The sequence below is a fragment of the Cydia amplana genome, chromosome 4 (assembly GCF_948474715.1).
Source record: "Cydia amplana chromosome 4, ilCydAmpl1.1, whole genome shotgun sequence".
Classification (NCBI taxonomy): Eukaryota; Metazoa; Arthropoda; class Insecta; order Lepidoptera; family Tortricidae; genus Cydia; species Cydia amplana.
In genome coordinates, this window is record NC_086072.1 from 3,876,100 (window position 1) to 3,899,998 (window position 23,899).

Consider the following 23,899-nt stretch of genomic DNA (forward strand, 5'->3'; position numbering starts at 1 on the left):
TAAGTCTGCAAAAAATCAGAACTACCGGATTTGACGCAGAAGAGCCACGTTACAAAATTCTACAATTTCACTGGATTATAAATTGGATAAGAATGAAATGAAACTCAATAACTTATGAAAATTTGGCGAAAATTCCATTTTGGTAATTCGTTATTCTAAATAAAAGTCAAGCTAATTCAATCAACACCATATTTATTTTAATATTATTTATTATAATGACTGAAATAGCATAAAACACGTTTACTTTATCTTAAACAGCAAATTAGCTCTAAACTGTGTGTTTTGGAACAGTGCCTTTATGAGGTTCCTGAGCTGTTCTGTTTTGAAGTGGACGGCCAGCGGGCCCTGGCCGTCATTCCAGTGGATGTCGATATCTTTCAGAGAACCTCCAAGGACAAAGATGAGCTCTTGAAGCTTGATCCAGGATTTGACGTGCTCTTCCACATCGCTCGGTTTCTGAAAAATAAATTATAGCTGGTCAAGCAAATCTTGTCAGTAAAAAATGAAAACCGGCCAAGTGCGAGTCGCGCACGGAGGATTCCGCACCATCAACAAAAAATAGAGCAAAACAAGCAAAAAAACGGTCACCCATCCAAGTACTGACCCCGCCCGACGTTGCTTAACTTCGGTCAAAAATCACGTTTGTTGTATGGGAGCCCCACTTAAATCTTTATTTTATTCTGTTTTTAGTATTTGTTGTTATAGCGGCATCAGAAATACATCATCTGTGAAAATTTCAATTGTCTAGCTATCACGGTTCGTGAGACAGACCTGGTGACAGACGGACGGACGGACGGACGGACGGACGGACGGACGGACGGACAGCGGAGCCTTAGTAATAGGGTCCCGTTTTTACCCTTTGGGTACGGAACCCTAAAAAAGACGTGAAATTCAAATTTTCTATGGGACGATATCCGTTCGCGCCTACATTTTTCAAATTTGCCGCCTTTTTCTACTGACAAGATCTGCTTGACCAAGTATATATGTAAGTTGCTATTGCGAATAACAAATGGTGCGGTTTGAGAGTGGAGGAAAGTGGCAATATAACGACATACCGAGGACAGGCGCGGGCAGAAGCTATAGTTGGTCAAACCAATTTGTCAGTCAGTGAGAACCAGGAAAACTATACTCAACCTTTTCTTTTGGGTGCTAGTACTATAGTTCGATTTTTTTTGCATTAGAAAGAAGGTAAGCGATCTTGACATGTCTTTTAATTGAAAAACGCTTTTTAAAAACCAGTAACTATTACCATAGAGAAAAAAATACATAGAGTGCTCACTCCATACATCAGTTTTAGTAACAAAAAGACTATTAGCATGTAGTATCGAGTAGCGGAACTATCAGTACTGCTACTTGACAATAGATGTAGCACCGACCGGAAAGTCTTATGCTGTTGAGATAAGACTTTCCGGTCGATGCTACATCTATAGTCAAGTAGCAGTACTGATAGTTCCGCTACTCGATGCTAGATGTAGGCACTGAAATTAATAGTCTGAACTGATGTATGGAGTGAACACTCTTGTCTTTATTTCTCTATGCTATTACTGATGAAAGCAGAAGAATATAAATGATCGTATTAGATTCATAATTGTTACATATTTGCCATTATTTATTTTTAAAACGTGTTTTTCGATAAAAAGACACGTCAAGATTGTTTACCTTATTTCTAATGCTAAAAAAACGAACTATAGTGTAAGACAAAGATAATAAGATTCTCTCTGTCTATGTTTGAAATGAGACAGTCCTTTGACAAACTATAGTATAGTCTACATGAAATATATCGTCGGGTGAAAAGTCAATCAAAAAATTAAAGTAACAATGCACTTTATTACACTTGTAACACGGTTTATTGTCCAATAATTTCAATGGTGTTAGTTAGTGACTTTTACTTGTCACCCGACGAAATAGTGTCGGCCAAAGTAGCCATATTTACGACTGTACAATAGTGTACACATGTAATTTTCGGCCAAGGCAAAGCCGAGGTCGCCAATCATGTAATCTGAGGCTTATTTACTGCCCAAGGTTTGTATACAATTTTTCTGCTCAACAGGGTTGGAAAGGGTTCATCCACATCAGGCCGCGTAGCCAACATGCCAATCGCTTACGCTCCGTAGCGATCGAAAGGCAACTAGTTACTCGCACTAATATGCAAGAACGATAGAGATACAAAGCGTTCCGGTGTCGTAGCGATAGCGATTGTCACCTTGGCTAGGCCGGCAGGAAGAAAAATAAAACAATCATGTAACCTGAAACAGTTGCGGTGCCTTCTGCACGACGAGCGTGTACATATCAGTGAGTTGCGAGGCCATCTCCATGGAGATGTCTTCAACGGTGCACACGCGGTGGATCAACTCCCCCACGAACATGTTCACCAGTGTTGCCATTAACCTAGAAAAGTTATGGATATAGTGCGACATAAAATAGAAATTAAGTTGGACTCTAACTGGATCAGACAGACTCTAACTGGATCATCTGAAGACCCCGGATTCTTGTCGCGATCACGTGACAAAAGGGTGATTTGGGGAGTAAATGGAACAGTACCTATTAATTAATACGGATTTATTAAGATAAGATAATACAAAAAAAAGATTAAAATGTCGACGTCGCTCTATTGTTAACGGACTCTCCGTAACAGATCAACAGTTGTTCTAAATGACTTGCGGTTAGGCTACGTCTTCTAGCAGAATATATCCACTTCAAAAAAGAAAAGCTTCTTTCCACTGGGACAGATGTTAACGGAGCATATTTGAAAAGTTTATTAGTTATCTTATAATTTAAGTATTATCTTGTTCTACCATTCCATTTACTCCCCAAATCACCCTTTTGTCACGTGATCGCGACAAGAATCCGGGGTCTATGACAGACAGACATCTCAGGTGATACCGAGTTAGCGAGTGGTGTTGGTATAACATATTCTCAGATCTGAACAAGTGGGGCTGTGAGTTGCCGGCCTAGATGGGAATACGCTCTTTTCTTGAAGGTTTGAAGGTCGTGTTGGTCCGGAAATACTGCGGGCGATCATTCCATAGTTTAGCTGTAGCTGCAGGAAGAATTTATTTCTGTCGTTTCTCGGGCCTGCATTGCATAGTCGGTAAGGTATAAAAATCTATATTATTTATTTAAACTTTATTGCACAAAATATATACAACAATGTGCAAATGGCGGACTTAATGCCAAATGGCATTCTCTACCAGTCAACCATAGGGCCAAACAGAGATACCTTCAATTGGTGCAGAGAGAGAAAATATATTGAGTGAGTTAAAAAAAAGCAAACTACATATACTTATAAATTACATAAATAAATAAAATATATATAAACTACCACATATTTATAAAATACATACTATAAATATAATAATGATGGATATTATTCGAACTCTTGCTTTAGCAAATGCTTACGTAACATCCGCTTGAAAGAAAACTTACTAGTAGCTTGTCTAATATTTAGAGGGAGTGAATTCCAAAGACGGCTAGCCTGGGCGGCTTTTTATTATCAAAACAGAACATTCCGTACGTACTCATAGTCTCATAAATTGTTGTTCATATTCCATGTTTGTACTGTTAGGGGCCCACTGATTACCAGTCCGCCGGACGATATGAGCCTGTCAGCTGTTTGGAACTTTTACTTCTGTCGGTATAACCACAGACTACATATATACAGACGCTGCTATCCCATACATTCAAATGTGACCGCCTAAAAGCGCACCATTACCAGATGGCGTCACTGAAAAAGCACTGTTGCCTATCATGGATACAAGATGGCGCTGTGTCACATCCAAATCATAGAATTCCTAACGACATCTATACGTCTTCATTGAAAGTTAGTAGACATATGTCGTTGCCAACGATTAGAAGTAATCAACAGATGTCGCTTTATAGCGTATTAAATAAATCATGAATCTAGTTTAAAACTGGATCAAGCATGAGGGGTGGAAGGAAATGACCGAACAGGATAGTCTTATGTATCTTTCAGTATGAGTAAAGAGAGTTCGGGCACTTAAGGAGTACAGGGAGGGAAGGGAGAGGCAGGGTACAGAGAAATAGCGTAGCCAAACGGTATAACCATAAAGTAATTTCGGAAAACGATACTGTGGTGATGATAATATTTATATATTATAAGAATGCTACATAAGTCTTGCCGAAACTATTTAAACCGGCTGAAAATAAATACCTGTCATAATAATTTTGCGCATGCTACCATTGGTGCATGGCAAAAGGATTAGACATTACTACTGGCGTAAGTCCGTCTATATGCCACCATGCCACTGGTACTTGAGCGTTTCTTTATATTTTTTTAATCCAATTGCTCAAAAAGTTTAGTTTTTGTAGCTGCAAATCGTGCGTAAAGTTTGATTTTTTTACACTAGTGCTAAAAAGTAATCTGATTGATACATTTTAAATAAATGAGTATTATGCGAGACCCGCTTATAAATGACCCACCTGAACAACGCGCGATTGGGCATAAAGGAGTATTATTCGAGACCCAATAGTATTACTTGAACAACGCGCGACAGAATGAAGCTGACGTTCGTACAATACACTTTATACACTTAATATAAATGTAATTAATTAGATATATATCAATATAATGAAATAACAAAAGATTCATGTTTTTTTACATATAGCTGGTCAACCAAATCTTGTCAGTAAAATAAAGGCGCGAAATTCAAATTTTCTATGGGACGATATCCTTTCGCGCCTACATTTTTCAAATTTGCCGCCTTTTTCTACTGTCAAGATCTGGTTGACCATGTATAATTATATGTTCTGAAAATTAATTTTATTAATTTTAATAATACAATTTCTCTTCAATTGGCATAATGCTGACAACAGTGACAACAGAATCCACATTGAAAAAAATGGCAATTAAAAGTAAAACTTTTTTTATTCCCTTCCCGCCTTTTTTATTCAACATTTAAAGTGATTTATGTTTGTAAGTAATTGCCAAGAAAGCATAAGTTATTAAATAAAAATGAGTGATTCAGACGATTTTGGAGTTAATTTAACGCCACCAGATATCAAAGCAAAGGCATCCGTTGTAAGTGACAGGGCTATAACCGCGAAAATCGAATTTTGCAAATTGCGGGCATTTTTCTCTGTCACTCTAATTACGCCTGCATTGGAGTAAAAGAGAAAGATCCCCGCAATTTGCGAATTTCGGTTTTGGCGGTAGCCCCTCAGTATATTTCCGGAAAAATCGAAAGCTCGGTACTCGTGCTAAATGACATACTTCTCGCACTTATATCGAAAACTACTATTTTTTGCCATTTTTTATATTGTGATCTTTTTTGCCACTTTTGTGTTATTTGTACTCAAATTCACGAGCTCTTTCGATCCTAATGAGATAAAATACCTCAATTCATGCTCAATTCACTCTTATCGTGCCTTCTAAAAATTTACGATACAAGTTGCATTGCAATAACTATAAAAAAGTAACTGATTTGACTAGTACGAAAATACCCTATTGTAACAATACGATGCGACGTTGTCGAGTTAAACTGGACTCGCTTCGCAGTAACTCATAGCAGTTTGGCAACGTCGCGTCGTGCTTTTATTTTTAAGCAACAGATTTGTACATGATTTGTACCATCTTAGTACCTATACATACAAAGATATGTTTTCATAACGTTCCTTTTCAACTTCTCCCATGGCAAAACCCGTACCTATCAAACCTGAAATTATTATACAAAAGCATTTAATGTTTGTTTTAATAAACTTTTTCTGTTATAATTAGAATAAATATATCTAATTTTGCGTATATTGACCAGGCAGGTGTTTGTATCACTAATTATGTGACCTATAAGTATAGACAGACAACAGCGTGCACAGAAACGTCAAAAACGGCATCAAGTAATGATTATTGCTATTTTAAAATTAGTCCCCTACTTCAGGGTAATGTTATACGCCTGTTCCTTAAAAAAGCTGAGGGCCTACCGCGAACCACGTTCGACGTGTTGCCTCCCTGTCACACTTACGTACGAATTTACAAGTGCGACAGAGAGGCAACACGTCGAACGTGGTTCGCGGTAGGCCCTCAGAAATGGACACTGAGGCATAATTATCATTATTTTGGAATTTAAGTACTATATAATATTATTTTTCTACTCCAGCACTTAAATGTGTCAATTAAATGACTGACAGTGAAATCTAAAGCAATGTCATTTGAATGATTTGTCTATAGGCTCATAAGATGACTGCTAGCAGTCATCTTATGAGTATAATACAACTGCTTTATTTTTTTTTTAAATACAAGTGCCGATCATCTTGATTGAAAGAGGTATGTTTTCATTTACAATAATAACTCTTTTTTTTTTTTTTTAATAATAACTCAATTTTATTTAAATAATAACTCTTTTTTTTTTAATAATAACTCTTTTTTTTTGCTGCAGCTGTCATAGAAAAAGTAATGTATGCAACAGCTCATAATTGGTTCTTAAAATTCTCGGGTCTTTTTTTACAAAACTCGACTACGTCTCGTTTTGTAACTTCGACCCTTGAATTTTAAGAACCCTTATTATATCACTGTTGCATAAACTACTATTGTAGTCTTTTGGAATATCATATTTTATTTGAACTAATAATATTGTATAATAATAAATCATAAAAGCTCTATTTAGGGACAAGAAAGAACTTTCAACGGCAACACTAAAAATAAACTGTCAAATAGTCAAGTCGCCACAAAGCGGCACCGCGTTTGTTGGTTGCCTTTGCTTTGTTTCTGTTTATAGAGACAAACCAAAGAAAGTCTGCAGCGCTAGATTAAAAGTAGTTTTTAAAAATCAGTATGCGACAACACCACAGAAAATGGATTAAATAGTTTTGATACTTGTGAAATTTCTACCATATTTACCGTCTATGAAAAAATTAAGCTGTATGCACAGCTTAATTTTTATGGTAAAATAAATTTCATTCCAACAATAGATGTCACTATTAATATGTAGAAATATACTAATATTGATAAATAATATTGGGAGAATGTGACATTTGGCTTCATCAAAATTAATAAGCTTTTGTAATATCCGCGACGGCGGTAAATAGGTACAGAGGGCCTACCGCGAACACCGAAGTTCTCAATATGCGAGCATCTTTCTCTTTTATTCCCATTAAGGCGTAATTAGATTGACAGAGAAATTGCCCGCAATTTGCGAACTAAAGTTTTCGGAAAAACGAAATAAACCATTAAAACAATAAACATATATTAAAAATTAATTTTAGCTTTAACTAGTAGGTACCCATGCCGTGAGCATAAGCATGGAGGTTGTGGGTTCGAGCTCAAAACCCGGCTAGTACCAATGAGTTTCTCGAAATGTTAGAGGAAGTTCATAAGTATGCCTATACCTATTAGGTGTGTTCAATTTGCTGTGAAACCTTTGTCTAAACCAATATTATATTATCTAAGTAGGTACATATGGTGAAGTATTAAGATGTTTCATTCCACTTACCCGTCTTCAACTCCAAATTTTGTAAACATTGTCGTTTTTCAGCTTGAATCGCCTCGTGCTGACTTTTTACAAGTGTAAAATTATTCGTCATGCGGAAAAGTAACTCCCGCACGCCGGTTTTGTAAGGTTTCACCATGTTTATTCCGTTCATCACAAAACACAATGAATATTTAAACGATTTTGACAAACACATACCATAGTGCATGACGTTTACTGACTGCTTAAAAACATTGCCATATGTAGTTTTTTAATTCGATGTCAAATTATTGCGCTGCAGACTTTCTTTGGTTTGTCTCTACAAACTTATTAATTTCATATTATAGCTTCATTTGAACTATAGTACAAGTACGTGAATAGAATACCTAGACGTGTCTTGCTTGGTGCAGTTGCGTAGGTATGCTAAAAGGAAAGTTGGAAGACCGATGTGGCGCTTTAAAGACTGTGCTAAGCGTGACATGTGCCCAAAATGTGGGAGGTCGTGCCGCTCACGCATCGGCCTCCACAATCACCAAACCCGTTGTCTAAACAGCAATGCATAAATCGTCTGCAATAGACGAAAAGACCTGTGATGATGACGTGAATTGCCGATGTAGTAACGGAACACTACTAATGGTAAAACCTACATATTAATCTGACAGTGTCTACTGTTTGCCAATAAATGATAAAATTGATAAAAAATTAACACTTCAGGTAAGTTTGTTTTGAATACAAAGGTTAATTAAATAATTTATCACCACACCAACTGGTAAAGGCCCCCTTGATTGTTCAAATACTAATGAGAAAATTGCATTTATGATTTATCCCACATGTGGGGCAAAGTAATCAGATCTAAATTTTGAGTTTCCTTATGTTAGCTGGTAGAATTTACTTTTAAATGATGATTTTGAATTATAAATTCTTTATAATGTTCATGTGGATTTGATTTTTTTGGTATTTTATAGTTGGTATTTTCCCTGCATTGGCATGGTGATAAATTCTGTGTTTCATTAGGTGGCAATGTTTGTTTAACCCTCGTGCCTTGAATTCTCACAACGCTCAAGATTCCACTTCTCGAACCACTCGCTACGCTCATAGTTCAAATCTTCTGCTTGCCCTGGAATCAACATTAGCATGAGCGGTTAAACAACTGCTTTGCCCCCTTGCCCACTAATAACTATTGTCAAGTTTTATTTTAACCCCCCATGCTAATATTGATACCCGAGCAAGCAAAAGATTCCAAAGTATTTAGAGTTAGAGCAAGAAAGAAGAAAGGTACGTCATAATTTCAAAGATGTTTGACATTTAAAATAACACATGTACTGCGCAGGCGATCAATATCGCTGCATACTTTTCTTGGTCTAAATCTATACAATGGTTAGTGTTTGCAAACAGACTCCAATGTGAAGGCAATGTGTATTAAACTTTATTGTGATATTATTACATTTTATATATAAAAAATATGTTTCTGATTTCAGGACCCAGCCTCTAGCCACTAGAAGTTACAATGTATGCAACAAGAGAGTGAAGATGAAATAGTCAATGCATGTCTGTACAGTCGCCATCAGATATATCGGAACGGCCAAGGTGTTCACAATATCTGAACACGCACTCTAACGCCCTGACAATAGAGGCGTGTTCAGATATTTGTGAGCGCCTTGGCCGCTCCGATATATCTGATGGCGACTGTACCACAAGTAAAATATTTTGAGTGGAAGATGGTTGAGATTGATTCCTGTTTCAACGGACAGACACATGCTCATGGTCTAATAAAACATGGTCTTCTCTTCCCAGAGTGTCACTTGCCTACGTCACAATAACATTGCCACTTTATTTCAACATAACATGTTACATGGGTACATTATATCTATGGTTAATAAGTTAATTTATTTCTTTATAATTTAAGAATTTTCATTTATATGTATTTTATCTTAAATTTTACAATAACACGTCATTTTTAATTATTCGTTAGCAATATCTTCCGATTCACGAAAGAAATTTCAGACGTTCGGGTAATTCTGTTTACACTACTGGCAACACAGGATAGCGCTGTCACATTTGACAATCCGCCATTTTGTCCCTGACTGACCGTCCTTGTCGAACGCGTGTTAATTGTTATTTCCTTCTCGCTCAGTGTCAGCAGTCGCAGTGTTTTCCAAACTTTTCACGTCGTAAACTTCGTAATTAATGTTTTGTTACGAAAATGGTTGGCTGCTCTATTCGGAACTGTAAGAGTAGGAGTGAAAAGTGCAGTATAGATTTGTTTTATTTTACTATGTTTCTACATGAATAACTTAAAATTAATGCCGTTAAAATAATTTTCACTGTTGGTTAAAATCCTCCCACATTTTAAAGTTTGAGAACCTGTAAACAGCATGATGACGTAGGCAAGTGCCAGTTAGGTCATTCGCGAATCTCGGAAGAGAGTACCAGGCGGAGTATATTATTATACCATGCACATGCTATGAAGATTCTCTTAAAAATAATAAAATACAATTAATAAATTCAATGTTTAACATGATAGTGACTTTATTTTGTCTACCCACTAACAACCAATTTGTTCAATGCTGGCGGGCAATGGCGGTAAACTTAAATATTTGATGTGGTATGAAGCTAAATGTTTTGAACATAATGGCAAGCCACTAAAAAGTTTTAATCCTAGATTAGCCATTAAACTGTGGCTGCCAGTCTGATTTGTTAATTGTTATATAAGTACAGTCAGCGTCATATAGTAGGTAGCATCCAAAGTATTCAAATAGTTCGGTACACCATATTATTTGTATGGCGTACTGAACTATTTGAATACTTTGGATGCGACCTACTATACGACGCTGACTGTACTTAATTTAAATATATATAAATTGTATATTATTTCTACGGCCTCCTAGCTAGTCAGTAGTGACAGTGACCCTGCTCTGCTATGTGCTATGAAGTAGGAGGTCCTGGGTTCAAATCCTCATAGGACATTTATTTGTTTTTTAATTGTGTGTGTATATATTAATGGTCTATATCTATTCCCATCTGTCCACACCTCTTGTATGGCGGCGGGGACAAATGGGCCACCACCATGGGACACCATATTAATACACTTTTAGGGGGATCCGAACCTAGGACTTCCAGCTTTGATATGATCATAAAATATAAGATATGTATGTATTTACATTTACACATTGTATTATTGCTCTCATACATATAGGGATATTTTTTTAAATGTCGGATGTCTCTTCTCTTTTGAGCATGAATTTCTGCAGGGGATAACTGACAGAACGGGATAGTCTTATGTATCTTTCAGTAGGAGTAGCAGCGAAAGCGCTATTATTGTTTGTCCTTGTCACAGTCTCACATCTTGTTTTATTCCCCACCGTAAATTGACCACCGTGATTGGTCGAATTCATTTGTTGCCCACCATAACAAATAAATTCGACCAATCATAGCGGCGCAATGCGACGCTATGATTGGTCGAATTTACATGTTTTGTCCCTCACGGAGGCACGCGTACACCACTTCTATAGGATGCTACCTTCTATGCTTTTGAGCAAGTTTTTGTCACCTGCCCTGCTATTCAAACTACTCAAGAATTTACAATGTTTTGTTACCAAGTAGGTCGATTAGTGTAAGACTGTCCTAAAATATATGTATAGCTATATGAGGACAATTTTGTAATGCGTAAGGTTAAGTAAATTAATCATAGATGGTAGTATTTCTATAGATGTGGCCTACCGCGTGCCCCCGTAAGGGATAGACATAGATGACGTCACAAACCCGGGGATACCATATAGGTAAAAATTACCCCAATATTACCAAATATTGGGGTAATTTTAATCACGTTCGCGAGTTGTTCGCCTACGTAAGACGCAGCGATAAATAAAATATCAATGGGCCAATTTTTTTTTTAATTTATTTGGAAAACAAACAGCCTTTTACAAATAAGTCTTACAAAAAGGACTAAAAATAGGCCTAAAGTTTCATACGTTACTAAGTTGACTATTACAATGAAAAGTAAATAGGTTACTTAATTATAAATTACCCGTAGGTATAGTTGTGAGTACAACACGCAAATAAAGTAAGAAAACAATGCAAAATATTTATTTGAAACAATTTTTCAATTACTAGTAAACAAAATATGCCGAACTTTGTTCTTGAAAACGGACAAATTATGAACAAAAATGTCTATATCATTAAGCGATTCATTATACATATTACAAGTACGCCTAAAGAAAGAATTTTTAGCATACTGTGTGCCACAGGAAGAAATAGAAAAGGTAGGTTTTCGTAATATGCTTTGAGCATATCCGGTAGTTTTGCGTCGGTGCCCAGTTTCTCCTTCCGGTTGCTAAAATCCATTTAGCACGCGTGCCTGCATCTTGTGGAAATCTGGAGGTAATAAACGAAATATTCATTTTGTAATCTGTCACTCTTATTGCAAAATTAAGAATTAGTGCCTGCAGCATATCATAGAATTAGATTCTCTGAGCCGTGGCAAAACCCCCTATAACGTTAGAAAGAATCCGTAATGCTTAAATAAATATAATTTACATTCTAATTTAAACACAGTTCATTTTTATTGTTCGTATATGTCCAGTTCTACAGCAAAATTATTTATAAAAATGTTATTAAAATACAAAATACCCGAATTCTGGGGTAATTGTATGCATCACGGGCTGGTATCCCTCGAATAATAGCAATGCGACTAAATTGAATACACTTTATTAAAAGGGTGACGGCTTACTGTCAATATGCGTACGTAATTTGGTCGGTTAATTTATCAGGAAATATTTACAGGTTAATTTTTTTACCCGAGTTATTATTTACTGTAAATGCTTTTTCTACTCAGATTTTAATTGATATAGATTGTAGGATGCTGTTACTAAGCATGATAATGTGACCGAAGTATAAAATACTGTATTTACCTGTGAAATGTTACGTTGTCCTGTTTTTGCCGGCAGTCACTTGTACAGCGCAAAACTGAGCAATTCACCATATTTGTTGAGTTTTTAAGTACTACTTCATGCACACGAAACACTGATTTCAATATTTTTCCTGATAATCTTTGCACTGTTCATATGTTTCACACCAATTTGACGTTTACGCATTGTTTGTATCCCACCATAAACTACGGTGGGGAATAAAAAAATATGAGACTGTGACAAAGACAAACAATGATAGCGCTTTCTCTGCTACTCCTAGTGAAAGATACATAAGACTATCCCGTTCTGTCAGTTATCCCCACCACTCATGCCATGCCCTCGAAATTAATATACAAACAGCAACACTCCTAACTGTACATCGGTACAGTTAACACTTAACAGTGTGGCTGATGATACCATGTAGGTTTAATATATTTTAATTATTATCACGTTTCTAAGAACAATAGTACATTATTGTCGAGGTTCGGAAGTAGCTACTTGCAAGCTGAGGATTCGTTTTAAACGGACGACCTTGGGAGTCCGTTTAATTGAATCCGAAGCCAGCAAGTAGCCTTCCAGCCGAGTCATATATAGTGCTTTTCTCAAAAATGGTGCAAGAGATATTTTACAGAAGCAACGTTCTAATTTTCACAGAGAAAAGTAAAACCATTAAAAAGATTTGCTTGCCGCCTTTAAAAAAAATAGAAGTGTATTTTTCTGCTGAAAATACGCCAACGTATTTGAGACACCTAAATAGTCGCGGTACCAACATTATATTAATAATAAGTGCTGATCATCTGTTCGGCTGTTTAATGGACCTATGCCTTCATTTGATATGGCCATTTAAAGTTTTAAAAAGTTTGGAACTCGTTTAATAATGGAATTTGTATGCAACATTGCAGTCCCGAAATCGAGACAGCAATGTTTTTAACTTTTTAATTTTTAGAATGACCATAAACTACACACTTCGCGACCTATTTTTTAACCGGCAACGTCGACTTTGCCGTCCATTTTTGAGAAAAATTATATTATTTATTACTTAATAATGTTGATATGTTGTCTGTGATATGATCATAAAGTATGAGGATTTACTACAGTGACATCTATTGATAGTCTTTCTCAAACAATCGAGCTATTTAGTGTGTTACAACGGCAAGAAACTAACTGTCTAGTAATGCGATAGATGGCGCTTAGAATAGTTCATGCCATTATTTATTTATTTTTTTCTGCGTCGATTTACTATGTGTAAATGGATGTTTTAAAAGGTTTTTGTTGTAATATGCTAAATAAATTAGAACTATACATGTTAATTTAAAAATTGGCAAGATTTGAAATAACACAAATATATATTTAGGCCCAATGGTGCTCTGAGTGACATCTCTTGGATTTTTGTGGAACTAAGCGAGGCTTGTATGGGCCGATTACTCTATACTATACTTACTTTATGGTATAACCTGAGATGATCCAGTTAGATTCTAACTGGATCATCTCAGGTGATACCCTCTAACTGTTAGAGGGTCGAACCATTTCTACCTTAGAGGTGGCCAGGGGGCGCCATAAGCCTTCAGTAAGAAGTGCATATACTTGGCAAAATTCGACCTATGCCGCTGTGGCCCGCAGGCCGAATGGTACAGGCACCTGCCGCGATAGCAGAGGACGCTGGTTCGATTCCAGCCTGGGGCACTAGAGGCCTTGGTCACTTTTTCTTAGTATATGACATTTAAGTTCATGTTATGTTTAAGTTCATACCTCACGCAGCACGCCGATCCAAACGTTCTTGAGCAGTTGCAGTTGCCGCAGGCTCTGACGTATCGCTGCCTCCGCGTCGTCGCCGAGGACATCCTTCATCGCCATGTTGTTCAGATCTGAGGACATGTTATATGAGCCTGTGACATCAGGTATCCATACCTCGTGAACACGTTGTAAGGCAGCACGCCGATCCAAACGTTCTTGAGCAGTTGCAGTTGCCGCAGGCTCTGACGTATCGCTGCCTCCGTGTCGTCGCCGAGGACATCCTTCATGGCCATGATGTTCAGATCTGAGGACATGTTATATGAGCCTGTGACATCGGGTACCATACCTCGTGAACGCGTTGTAAGGCAGCACGCCGATCCAAACGTTCTTGAGCAGTTGCAGTTGCCGCAGGCTCTGACGTATCGCTGCCTCCGCGTCGTCGCCGAGGACATCCTTCATCGCCATGTTGTTCAGATCTGAGGACATGTTATATGAGCCTGTGACATCGGGTATCCATACCTCGTGAACACGTTGTAAGGCAGCACGCCGATCCAAACGTTCTTGAGCAGTTGCAGTTGCCGCAGGCTCTGACGTATCGCTGCCTCCGCGTCGTCGCCGAGGACATCCTTCATCGCCATGTTGTTCAGATCTGAGGACATGTTATATGAGCCTGTGACATCGGGTATCCATACCTCGTGAACACGTTGTAGGGCAGCACGCCGATCCAAACGTTCTTGAGCAGTTGCAGTTGCCGCAGGCTCTGACGTATCGCTGCCTCCGCGTCGTCGCCGAGGACATCCTTCATCGGCATGATGTTCAGATCTGAGGACATGTTATATGAGCCTGTGACATCGGGTATCCATACCTCGTGAACACGTTGTAAGGCAGCACGCCGATCCAAACGTTCTTGAGCAGTTGCAGTTGCCGCAGGCTCTGACGTATCGCTGCCTCCGCGTCGTCGCCGAGGACATCCTTCATCGCCATGTTGTTCAAATCTGACGAAATTATGTCAATGTCAGAAAATGTGACACGTTGACTGGCGGTAGTAGGTATAGGAGTTTTCATTCAACCTTGTGATTTGTCAATATGGCCTCGTAATACAGTCGACTCTCGTTAATTCGAAACTCAAAGGACTTTTAAAATATTACGAATTATCGAGAGTTTGAAATATCATCAAATGGTTCGAAATTTTTGAGAAAAAATATGAAAGTTCGAATTATTGAGTAGGTAGGTTCAAATACTGATTAACTGCAATTTTATTTACTATATAAAAGGTTAGTTTCGGATGAAGTCTGAAACATGAGTTTAAACAATACACATTGCTGAGACTGATCTGATTTGAAAAACCACTGGTAATATAAGTGATACTTTCAAATAAAAACCGGACAAGTAGGAGTCGGACTTGCCCACCGAGGGTTCCGTACTTCTTAGTATTTGTTGTTATAGCAGCAACAGAAATACATCATCTGTAAAATTTCAACTGTCTATCACGGTACATGAGATACAGCCACGTGGCAGACAGGCGGACGGTGGCGTCTTAGTAATAGCATAGAGAAAAAAATACAATACTCCATACATCAGTTTTAGTACCAAAAATACTATTAGCATCTAGCATCGAGTAGCGGAACTATCAGTACTGCTACTTGACAATAGATGTAGCAGTACTGATAGTTCCGCTACTCGATGCTAGATGTAGACACTGAAATTAATAGTCTAACTGATGTATGGAGTGAGCACTCTTGTCTTACTATATTTCTCTATGATAATAGGGTCCCGATTTTACCCTTTGGGCACGGAACCCTAAAAACATTGACACCCCATTTATCCAAAATGAACCAGTGCATACAAATTAAATCCTTGCTTAAAATTCTACACTAACTGGGAAAAGGTTTTACCCGAAGAGCGTATGTTGTCGAGTATCTGCGCGCGCTGCTGCCGCATATGCGCCGCTAGGTGTGAGTGAGCGAGAGCGCGCAGCTGCTGCACGTAGTCCACGAAGCTGACTGGGTATTGCATGCGCCGCCCTTCCATCAGGATCAGCCACTTGTCCCCGAAGGTTTGCAGGTGGTGAGCGAGGAACATGCAGTTGTTGTGGAACAACGCTGGAAGGCAAGGTAAAAGGAATGTTTATTAAAAAAAAAGCGGCCAAGTGCGAGTCGGACTCGCGCACGGAGGGCTCCGCACCATCAACAAAAGCAAAATGAGCAAAAAAAACGGTCACCCATCCAAGTACTGACCCCGCCCGACGTTGCTTAACTTCGGTCAAAAATCACGTTTGTTGTATGGGAGACCCACTTAAATCTTTATTTTATTCTGTTTTTAGTATTTGTTGTTATAGGGGCAACAGAAATACATCATCTGTGAAAATTTCAACTGTCTAGCTATCACGGTTCGTGAGATACAGCCTGGTGACAGACGGACGGACGGACGGACGGACAGCGGAGTCTTAGTAATAGGGTCCCGTTTTTACCCTTTGGGTATGGAACCCTAAAAACAATACCACTTTTGTGTCTCAAAGTTATTCTCTTCTCTTCTTTCCATCCGGTTACCCCCTGCTGGAGTGTAGTGCTCGAATCCTTCCACTTACTCCGGTCCTGGGCAGCTTGGGTAGCCTCCTCCCACCCCATCCCCAATACACCTAGCTCTTGCTCCACAGAACGGCGCCAAGTAGTAGAAAGTTAATGCTTATAAAATCAGTGTTGACATGACATTGACTGGCTGACTGACATACATAACAAGAATCAGTTCACGGCAGAAGTCATAGGACTCCGTACGACATCGACACCATCACTGAACAGATTGTTCAGATAAAATAATGAGGGGCAATCCATAAATAACTGTGACAAGATAGTGATTTTTTAAGGCATTAAATACTGACAAAGCCAAACTAAGGACTATTTGATGTGATTAAAGCTTAAATTAAATATTGTAATATGTTTTTAAATTCATTTAAAAAACAGAGCTTATCAGCAGATGGCAATGCCTTAATTTAGTTAGGTAAAAGCTTCAAATGATCAATTATTTTGCATGCTTTAAAGATGAAACATTAAAAAAACTTTGGGATACTAACCAACATACTGAGGAATGGTCTGCAGATAATTCTCATGATGATAAGGTACCACAGCATCATACAACTCAAACACAAGCCTTGTTGTGTTGTACAGCTTCTTGGAGACCACGTCCGAGCACTGCACCGCCTGCTCCATCATCACATACACCAGGTCCAGCAGCTCTTGAGCCGTCTTCGATATCATGCACCGGGGAAAGTAGAACAGGCTGTTAGGCAGCGTCTCGTCAAACACTTTTAAGGCCTCCTCTGTACTTTTATCTAACTTCGAGGTGCTTGGTGTCTCTGGGTCCGCTGGTATACTTTCCACACCAATAGACATCGACACACTCAAATCTTTCAACATGATAGCTCTAGCTGTCTCAAGAAAGTACTGACTGGATTTGTTAGCAAACAGTATGTCAATATCTTTCATATATGCTAATAATGAGTATTTGTCCTTATAAAAGAATTTCACCATTGAAAGGAACCGCTGGAAATCCTCTATTTCTGCAGTTATCTTGCCATATGTTTGCAAGTCATTTAAGTTATTTGGTATGGTGTCTAAAAGGCAATCTTTGACAAGTATATCAATGAATTCTACAGCAATTGTCTCACCTATAAGTGTCATCAGAGTCATGTGATAGTCAAAATCTACATTTAATTTGTTACTCAGAAAATGGAAGAGTATCCTCAAGTTAGCTATGACATTGTCATAAGGAGGATTCTTCTGTTTGTGATTAATTGTTATGTTAACTTGATCATCAGTTTCCGCATAAACTGTGCAGTCAAAGTGTATGATTGGTTCTAAGACATCTTTTAAAAGAAACTGGGATACGTGTTTAACCTTTTCCATTAGTCTCTTACACTTGCAGAGGGCATTTAATGCATCAACAACTACAAGTCTCTCCTCCATGTTGAAAGTAATGGTAACTTCCGTTTTCTTGGCCCCGCTCTTAATGTTATATGCTATCATCCTATCCCATACTGTGTACAAGTCACGCAGCAGGCTCTCTAATATTAATTGTGCATTCTGTTTCGTCGTGTTGTATATATCCAGGCTCGTGAACCCTTCTGCCGGGTTCTCTAAGAACTGCAGCAAGTCATACACGGACTCACAAGCACGGTTGAAGCTTTTGTCAACCCTGCCAGATTCAAATTCTTTAACGTAGTTCCCACAAGTGACTACGTCATAGATTAGATTAATGGCGAAGTTTACAGTTTGTAATTCTTTGGTCAGCTGATTCTGTTTGTCTATTGCCTGAAGGATGTCGGCCATAGTTTCCCCTTCTATCTCCTCCCTGCAAGCTTCCATCTCCTGCACCAGGGCGCCACTCTCGGCACACAGCTCATTGCTCTCGGTAACGATTGCCGATATGTCATAGTCAGCATTGCTAAGGAAGTCTCTAGTGTCAGCTTTGAGCTTTTCCAATTCTTTGTTGATAAGTTGAATTTTATCTGAAGGTTTCCAAGTGTTACATTCAGTGCTATCGAAAATAGTTTGCAAAAGCGAATCTATATTGTAATCTGCCATTTTTAGTTTTTTCTTTTGGATCTGTCCTTCTTAATACTGGGTTCAGGATACCTGTCTCTTTTGGGGGACCTGTGGCGCGAGTTCTTGTGAGCGGCACGCGAGCTGTGGTACTTGTTTGAGCTCACCGCATTCCGCAGTGTATTAACGAGGAAGCGTTTGTTCGTTTTCTGCTGGGGTCCTCTAACCCAACCGGAAGGGCCCACGATTTCGGCTCTTGCTGCCCCTTGGACCGCTTCCCGCATCAGTTCCTCAACGGCTAATCTGAAAGTGTACATTCACAAGTAAATGTAACTGGAAATTTTGTATACATTTTGTTTGGTTCGGTTTTTTTTACTAATTTAAGGCTAGAATGTCGTTATACTGGAAATCAATCGGTATACATCCAGTAAATGGAAATTGTGTTACTTCTCTAGTGCTTCGTCGTCTAATGGCTCTTGTTCCGGTTTTTTGGTAGTATCTTCCTTGTCGGTCATAGTTTAATTGAGTGCTAAGTTAAATTGTACACTATACTACTTAATAAATAAATAAAGCTTAAATTAATTCAAACATTTTCGCCTGATATCATCTTTAATCGTTTGCGAACAAGAAATACAAACACGTATTTTTTTGACACATGTAAGATCGCGTTCATTGACACTGACTTTGCACTGACTAATCAAAAAAGAATAAGAAAAGAATATAACCTTTTCACAAAGAATGACTGCCAGAGACTTTTATTTTATTTTATCTATTATAACCAAAAGGTCGCAATCATTTTGAAAAATGACAATTTATTTATTTATTTTTAGCGTAATAATATTTAGGTTTATTGTTTCTTAAGCAACTCAATAAAAATTATATCGCTCATGTGATCGCCACCGTAGGGTAATTATTTTTGTTTGCTGGCAAGAAGATTGGTTGCGTGGAGTGAAACGTCAGCCACGTACAATCGCCTGTCAACGTAACCTTTCTCATTTCTCATTTATTGTGTATTAAAATAAGCTCGATAACAGGTAATGCTTGTAAATTGTACATTTTAATTTCCTTTTGTGTACAACAGCATCCCTGGTCAGTGTTACAGTGATGAATTACAGTAGTTTCATTTATAAATTCTCAGTTTTCGTTACACATCGATAACGGTACCAAAATTTTCTTATTACAGATAAAATGTCTGCGAAACTGTTGTCGCTCGTGCTGATCATCGCCGCGGCGGTGACGGCCGATGAGGAGACGGCGGCGGCGCGCCTGCTGGTGTCGAAGCAAGTGTTGAACAAGTACTTGGTCGAGGACATGGATATTCTGATTAAGTACACGTTGTACAACGTCGGGACGGCACCGGCGGTGGACGTGAAGCTGGTGGACAACGGGTTCCACCCGGAGGTGTTCACGGTGGTGGGCGGGCAGCTGTCGGCGCAGATCGACCGCATCGCGCCGCAGACGAACGTGTCGCACGTCGTGACCGTGCGCTCCAACCGTTACGGGTACTTCAACTTCACGTCGGCTGAGATCACCTACAAACCCACCGAAGACGCTACTGAGGTGAGTTTTGTACACTAGTTATGTACTTCTGATTTTGAGAACATTAAAAAAAAGTTTCCATGCCACTGCCAGTATACAAGCCCCATAGCCAACATGCCGATCGCTAATACTCCGTCAAACTGTCACTGTCACACTAATAGGGAAAAGTAATAGAGAGACACAAAGTGATTTGATGGAGAAACGCAAGCGATTGTCACCTTGGCTAGACCTGCAGCTACACCATCATACACAACCACTGTAATTCTAATGCTTTGTTTTATCTTTAAGACTGGTATGTTAAAGTAACCTTATTACTTATAGGTATTTTTAGTCTGACTTGCCAGTTTTTACAAATAACAATAGTATACAAACATTGCACTAGCTTCACTAAACATTTGTCAACCCAGTGATGTTATTAAATAATAATTAAGAACACAGAAATGACTATATGTGTAACAAATTATTAATCTTTTTTCCTTATAAAGTCTTAAATGGATATCATGCCAAAATTTTTTCAAGACTTCATTTCAAAAATAGTAGAATATTCACTTTTTTGTTTTACTTATCAGGCATAATAATGCTTGGTAGTGTATTTCTCAATAATGATATGGATAATTTCCAATATTAATTTATTTTAATTTACCTTTACTATTGCAAGAGTAGAGATGCTGTTAAAATATGCATAGTTCATAGTTAGTTTGAAAATGTTCATAAATCTTATATTTATAAGTAAACATAGGTTTTCATAGATCACATAATTGTTTAAAGCAGGTAATAGGACTCTATTACCTGCTGTTATGTGTTATATTTAATTTTGATTTTTTATAATAGGACCCTAATGGACTTCCCCTGGATGATATTGCATTGGAAAAAGGGGTCATCTTGCTAGATTGTAATAAATTAATATCCAACTGAAGTTTATTATAGGTTTCCACATAAAAATCATATTTGCACCAAAGATTCGTTATCAGCCAAAAAACTGCCGAACGTTTTGGCCGCACCGTAACCTTAGTGTCTGTACCATGTTTTGACCGAAGGTTCGCTTTCGGCAAAAAAACTGGTTTTGATTGAACACTATAAATTACAAGTAAACTACTAAATTTTAACTACTCATTTCCAGGTTCAGCACGCCATCAGCAGCTCCCCCGGCGAGGGCGCCATCGTGGCGCAGAAGGACTTCGACCGCAAGTTCTCCTCCCACGTCCTGGACTGGGCCGCCTTCGCTGTCATGACCCTGCCCTCTCTGGCCATCCCCTTCGGCCTCTGGTGGTCCTCAAAGACCAAGTACGAGAAACTCAGTAAACCTAAGAAGAATCATTAGATAGGTTCAAATTGACCGGAGGATGAAAGTTTTTATCCAACAATATAATTTTGAATTTTGTGCTTTCTCTATTAACCTGTCAAATCCCACGATATGACGTCACCATAAGCGTTCTGGCTCATATATGAGCCGTGGGAGCTGACAGATTAATGAGAAAAGTCGTTGAAAATTTTCATCTTCAGGTAAAAACCCAAAAAGACAAGTCTAAAGAAATCATGTAAATAATTATTGAAGCTTACACTTTAGGGTGTACGGCTTTTTGTTTTTATTTATTTGATTTTAGGCTATGGGTAAATTTTTAGCTATATGGGTAATTGATTCAAGTTGTTAGATGCATTTATCAAGTATTGAAAGGGAATAGGGAAGAAAGTAAGGCTAAAACCAGTAAGCAAATGGATGGACAGGCAGCAGCAGAAGTTGCTAAGCGGGCGAGGTGTTCAAAATTACCTTGACGCGCTCTTATTCTCTTAACAATAAAGTCGCGTCAAGATCATTTTGAACACCTGGCCCGCTTAGCAACTTCTGCTGCTGACTGGACATGATTCGCCTTTTAATAAACCTGAAATAGACTTTTTAACCATTGACATGTATCTCTTGAGATTTCTATCTATATAGTTAGAAAGCATTTACATTTTTAAATTAGACTAAGGCAGTCATTATTGTAATCATTGCTAATGTTGTGTATGAATTAGTTTGAAATCATGTCTTGTTGTCATACAAATAAAGTTTAAATTAGGTTATCTTTTGTGTATGAGGTTGTGCTTGTATTGTTACCAATATGTTTTTGCTCTCATTTGTAAATTAATTACCGAATTAGAAAGCTGTATTGTGGTAATCATATGAATTTATAGTTATTTCATTTAAATGCATCATTAGCAGTGGTTAGTCTCATCACTTCACTTGTTCATCCGCCATTTTTACATTGTTATTAATTTATAAAGTATGAACAATAAAAGATAATTTTACTGTCTTAAATATACATATTTTGATTTTAAACTCCCTAGCATACACTATAGACGCCACGCGTAGAACAGCGTTGGCGAAACGGCAGCCGGTGCTCTACTCAAAGTTATAAATCGTCTTGTACATTTCGTACTTACTTGTACTAAACCGGGACTACCGGGAGTTACTGTAGAACGCTGAACCACTGCCCGTCCCCCCGAAATTACCAAGGTTCTTTGGTTCTAGATATGCCCATTAAGGCCGGTGCGCACTGGATGCGTTTGCGCGTGCGTAGGCGTGCACATTCGCGTTGTAACACTTGTAGCACCGCCGCCCCAACATTTTAGCGCACGTGCACGTCTAGATACTATACGCCTTACGCATTCGGTGTGCTCTTTTTTAGTGGTAGTACCTAGGGTTTGCAATCCGGATCCGAAATTATCCGGATCTGGATCCGGATCCGCGGATATTCCCATACATTTCGGATCCGTCCTGCAAACCCTAGTAGTACCTAATGGAATGTGGTGTCCTATTTCAACCTTTTTTTATTAAAAAAAACCGGCCAAGTGCGAGTCGGACTCGCGCACGAAGGGTTCCGTACCATTAGGTAGGCAAAAAAATCACGTTAGGTGTATGGGAGCGTTATAGCGGCAACAGAAATACATCATCTGTGAAAATTTTAAATATCTTAGCTAGACGGACGGACAGCGGAGTCTTAACAGGGTCCCGTTACCCTAGGGTTTACCCTTTGGGTACGGAACCCTAAAAAAACCGAAACAAGGCCATTGAGGAAAATGCTTGTTTAAGTGAAATACCTCAGCCTTGTAACGACCAAAACAATGCACGGGCCGTCTGTTTACTGATTACAATAGCCGCAATACGACAGTTTTATCATGACGTGTATTCGCGTTTGTTCCGCGAGCGGATAGCCACGAAACGAGCCACTACGTTCGTTCGTCTATTTGCCTGTATCGATTTTGCATATTCGGACGAAGATACACAGGCGAATTCCAATTTTCAATATTCGTGGTAGCCCCGGAGTCTAATAGTAGCTTGAATCGGAAACATAAACATGTACATTGCCAAAGCAAGTGCTACCATCTACAGTTCTCGTAGTTACGTTTTCTTGTGCATAGTACGAGTAGGTTCTGACAACTTGTGGGTAGGTACATCGAAAGCATAGGTACTAAACTTTACATTTACACCTCGCGGCAAAAATCTGACGGCTCATGTGCTGCCCCCTATATAATAGTTCATGTACGATCCCTACTTTTGCTAATTAAGCCGAATTATCCTCCTGCCCTTCATGAAACTTCAAATAATTAAATTAAAGATGGTCATAGTTAAAAACGTATTTATTTAAAAGCTTAGTGTATACATAACTAATTGTATCAACCAGTGCAAAACAATATCCAATACAATATAGCAATAGAGTTAGTTTAATAGTGCTTACAGTTTATTATTTATTTATACCTACAGTAACATTAATTATTCCAATCA

The 23,899-nt window shown here is 38.4% G+C and overlaps 3 protein-coding genes across 3 annotated transcripts; 1 reads left to right on the plus strand and 2 right to left on the minus strand.

The window, feature by feature from the left end:
- Window positions 1-175: 175 nt before the first annotated feature.
- Window positions 176-18,654, minus strand: LOC134663041 (centromere/kinetochore protein zw10 homolog). Its single transcript, XM_063519334.1, has 5 exons — window positions 17,130-18,654; window positions 15,955-16,161; window positions 14,925-15,054; window positions 2,247-2,388; window positions 176-456 (listed from the first exon to the last, which is right to left on the minus strand). The coding sequence occupies exons 1-5, from the start codon at window positions 18,637-18,639 to the stop codon at window positions 241-243; spliced, it is 2,205 nt and encodes a 734-aa protein (XP_063375404.1). The 5' UTR covers window positions 18,640-18,654; the 3' UTR covers window positions 176-240.
- LOC134663040 (protein POLR1D-like) lies at window positions 18,638-19,257 on the minus strand. The gene is made up of 2 exons (XM_063519333.1): window positions 19,045-19,257; window positions 18,638-18,900 (listed from the first exon to the last, which is right to left on the minus strand). Exons 1-2 carry the CDS (start codon window positions 19,110-19,112, stop codon window positions 18,642-18,644), a joined length of 327 nt encoding a protein of 108 aa, XP_063375403.1. The 5' UTR covers window positions 19,113-19,257; the 3' UTR covers window positions 18,638-18,641.
- A 229-nt stretch (window positions 19,258-19,486) lies between these two features.
- Window positions 19,487-21,485, plus strand: LOC134663091 (translocon-associated protein subunit beta). The gene is made up of 3 exons (XM_063519419.1): window positions 19,487-19,631; window positions 19,781-20,157; window positions 21,257-21,485. Exons 2-3 carry the CDS (start codon window positions 19,786-19,788, stop codon window positions 21,455-21,457), a joined length of 573 nt encoding a protein of 190 aa, XP_063375489.1. The 5' UTR covers window positions 19,487-19,631; window positions 19,781-19,785; the 3' UTR covers window positions 21,458-21,485.
- Window positions 21,486-23,899: the final 2,414 nt, after the last annotated feature.

Excerpts from the sequence above, each read along its gene's own strand:
- LOC134663091 (XM_063519419.1), top strand. The coding sequence starts at position 19,786 with ATGTCTGCGAAACTGTTGTCGCTCGTGCTGATCATCGCCGCGGCGGTG. Across the intron at positions 20,158-21,256 it reads CCACCGAAGACGCTACTGAG|GTTCAGCACGCCATCAGCAG; the intron begins GTGAGTTTTGTA and ends ACTCATTTCCAG.
- LOC134663040 (XM_063519333.1), bottom strand. The coding sequence starts at position 19,112 with ATGACCGACAAGGAAGATACTACCAAAAAACCGGAACAAGAGCCATTA. Across the intron at positions 18,901-19,044 it reads GACGACGAAGCACTAGAGAA|ATTAGCCGTTGAGGAACTGA; the intron begins GTAACACAATTT and ends GTACACTTTCAG.
- LOC134663041 (XM_063519334.1), bottom strand. The coding sequence starts at position 18,639 with ATGGCAGATTACAATATAGATTCGCTTTTGCAAACTATTTTCGATAGC. Across the intron at positions 15,055-15,954 it reads CGACAACATACGCTCTTCGG|ATTTGAACAACATGGCGATG; the intron begins GTAAAACCTTTT and ends TAATTTCGTCAG. Across the intron at positions 2,389-14,924 it reads CCTTACAACGTGTTCACGAG|GTTAATGGCAACACTGGTGA; the intron begins GTATGGATACCC and ends TAACTTTTCTAG.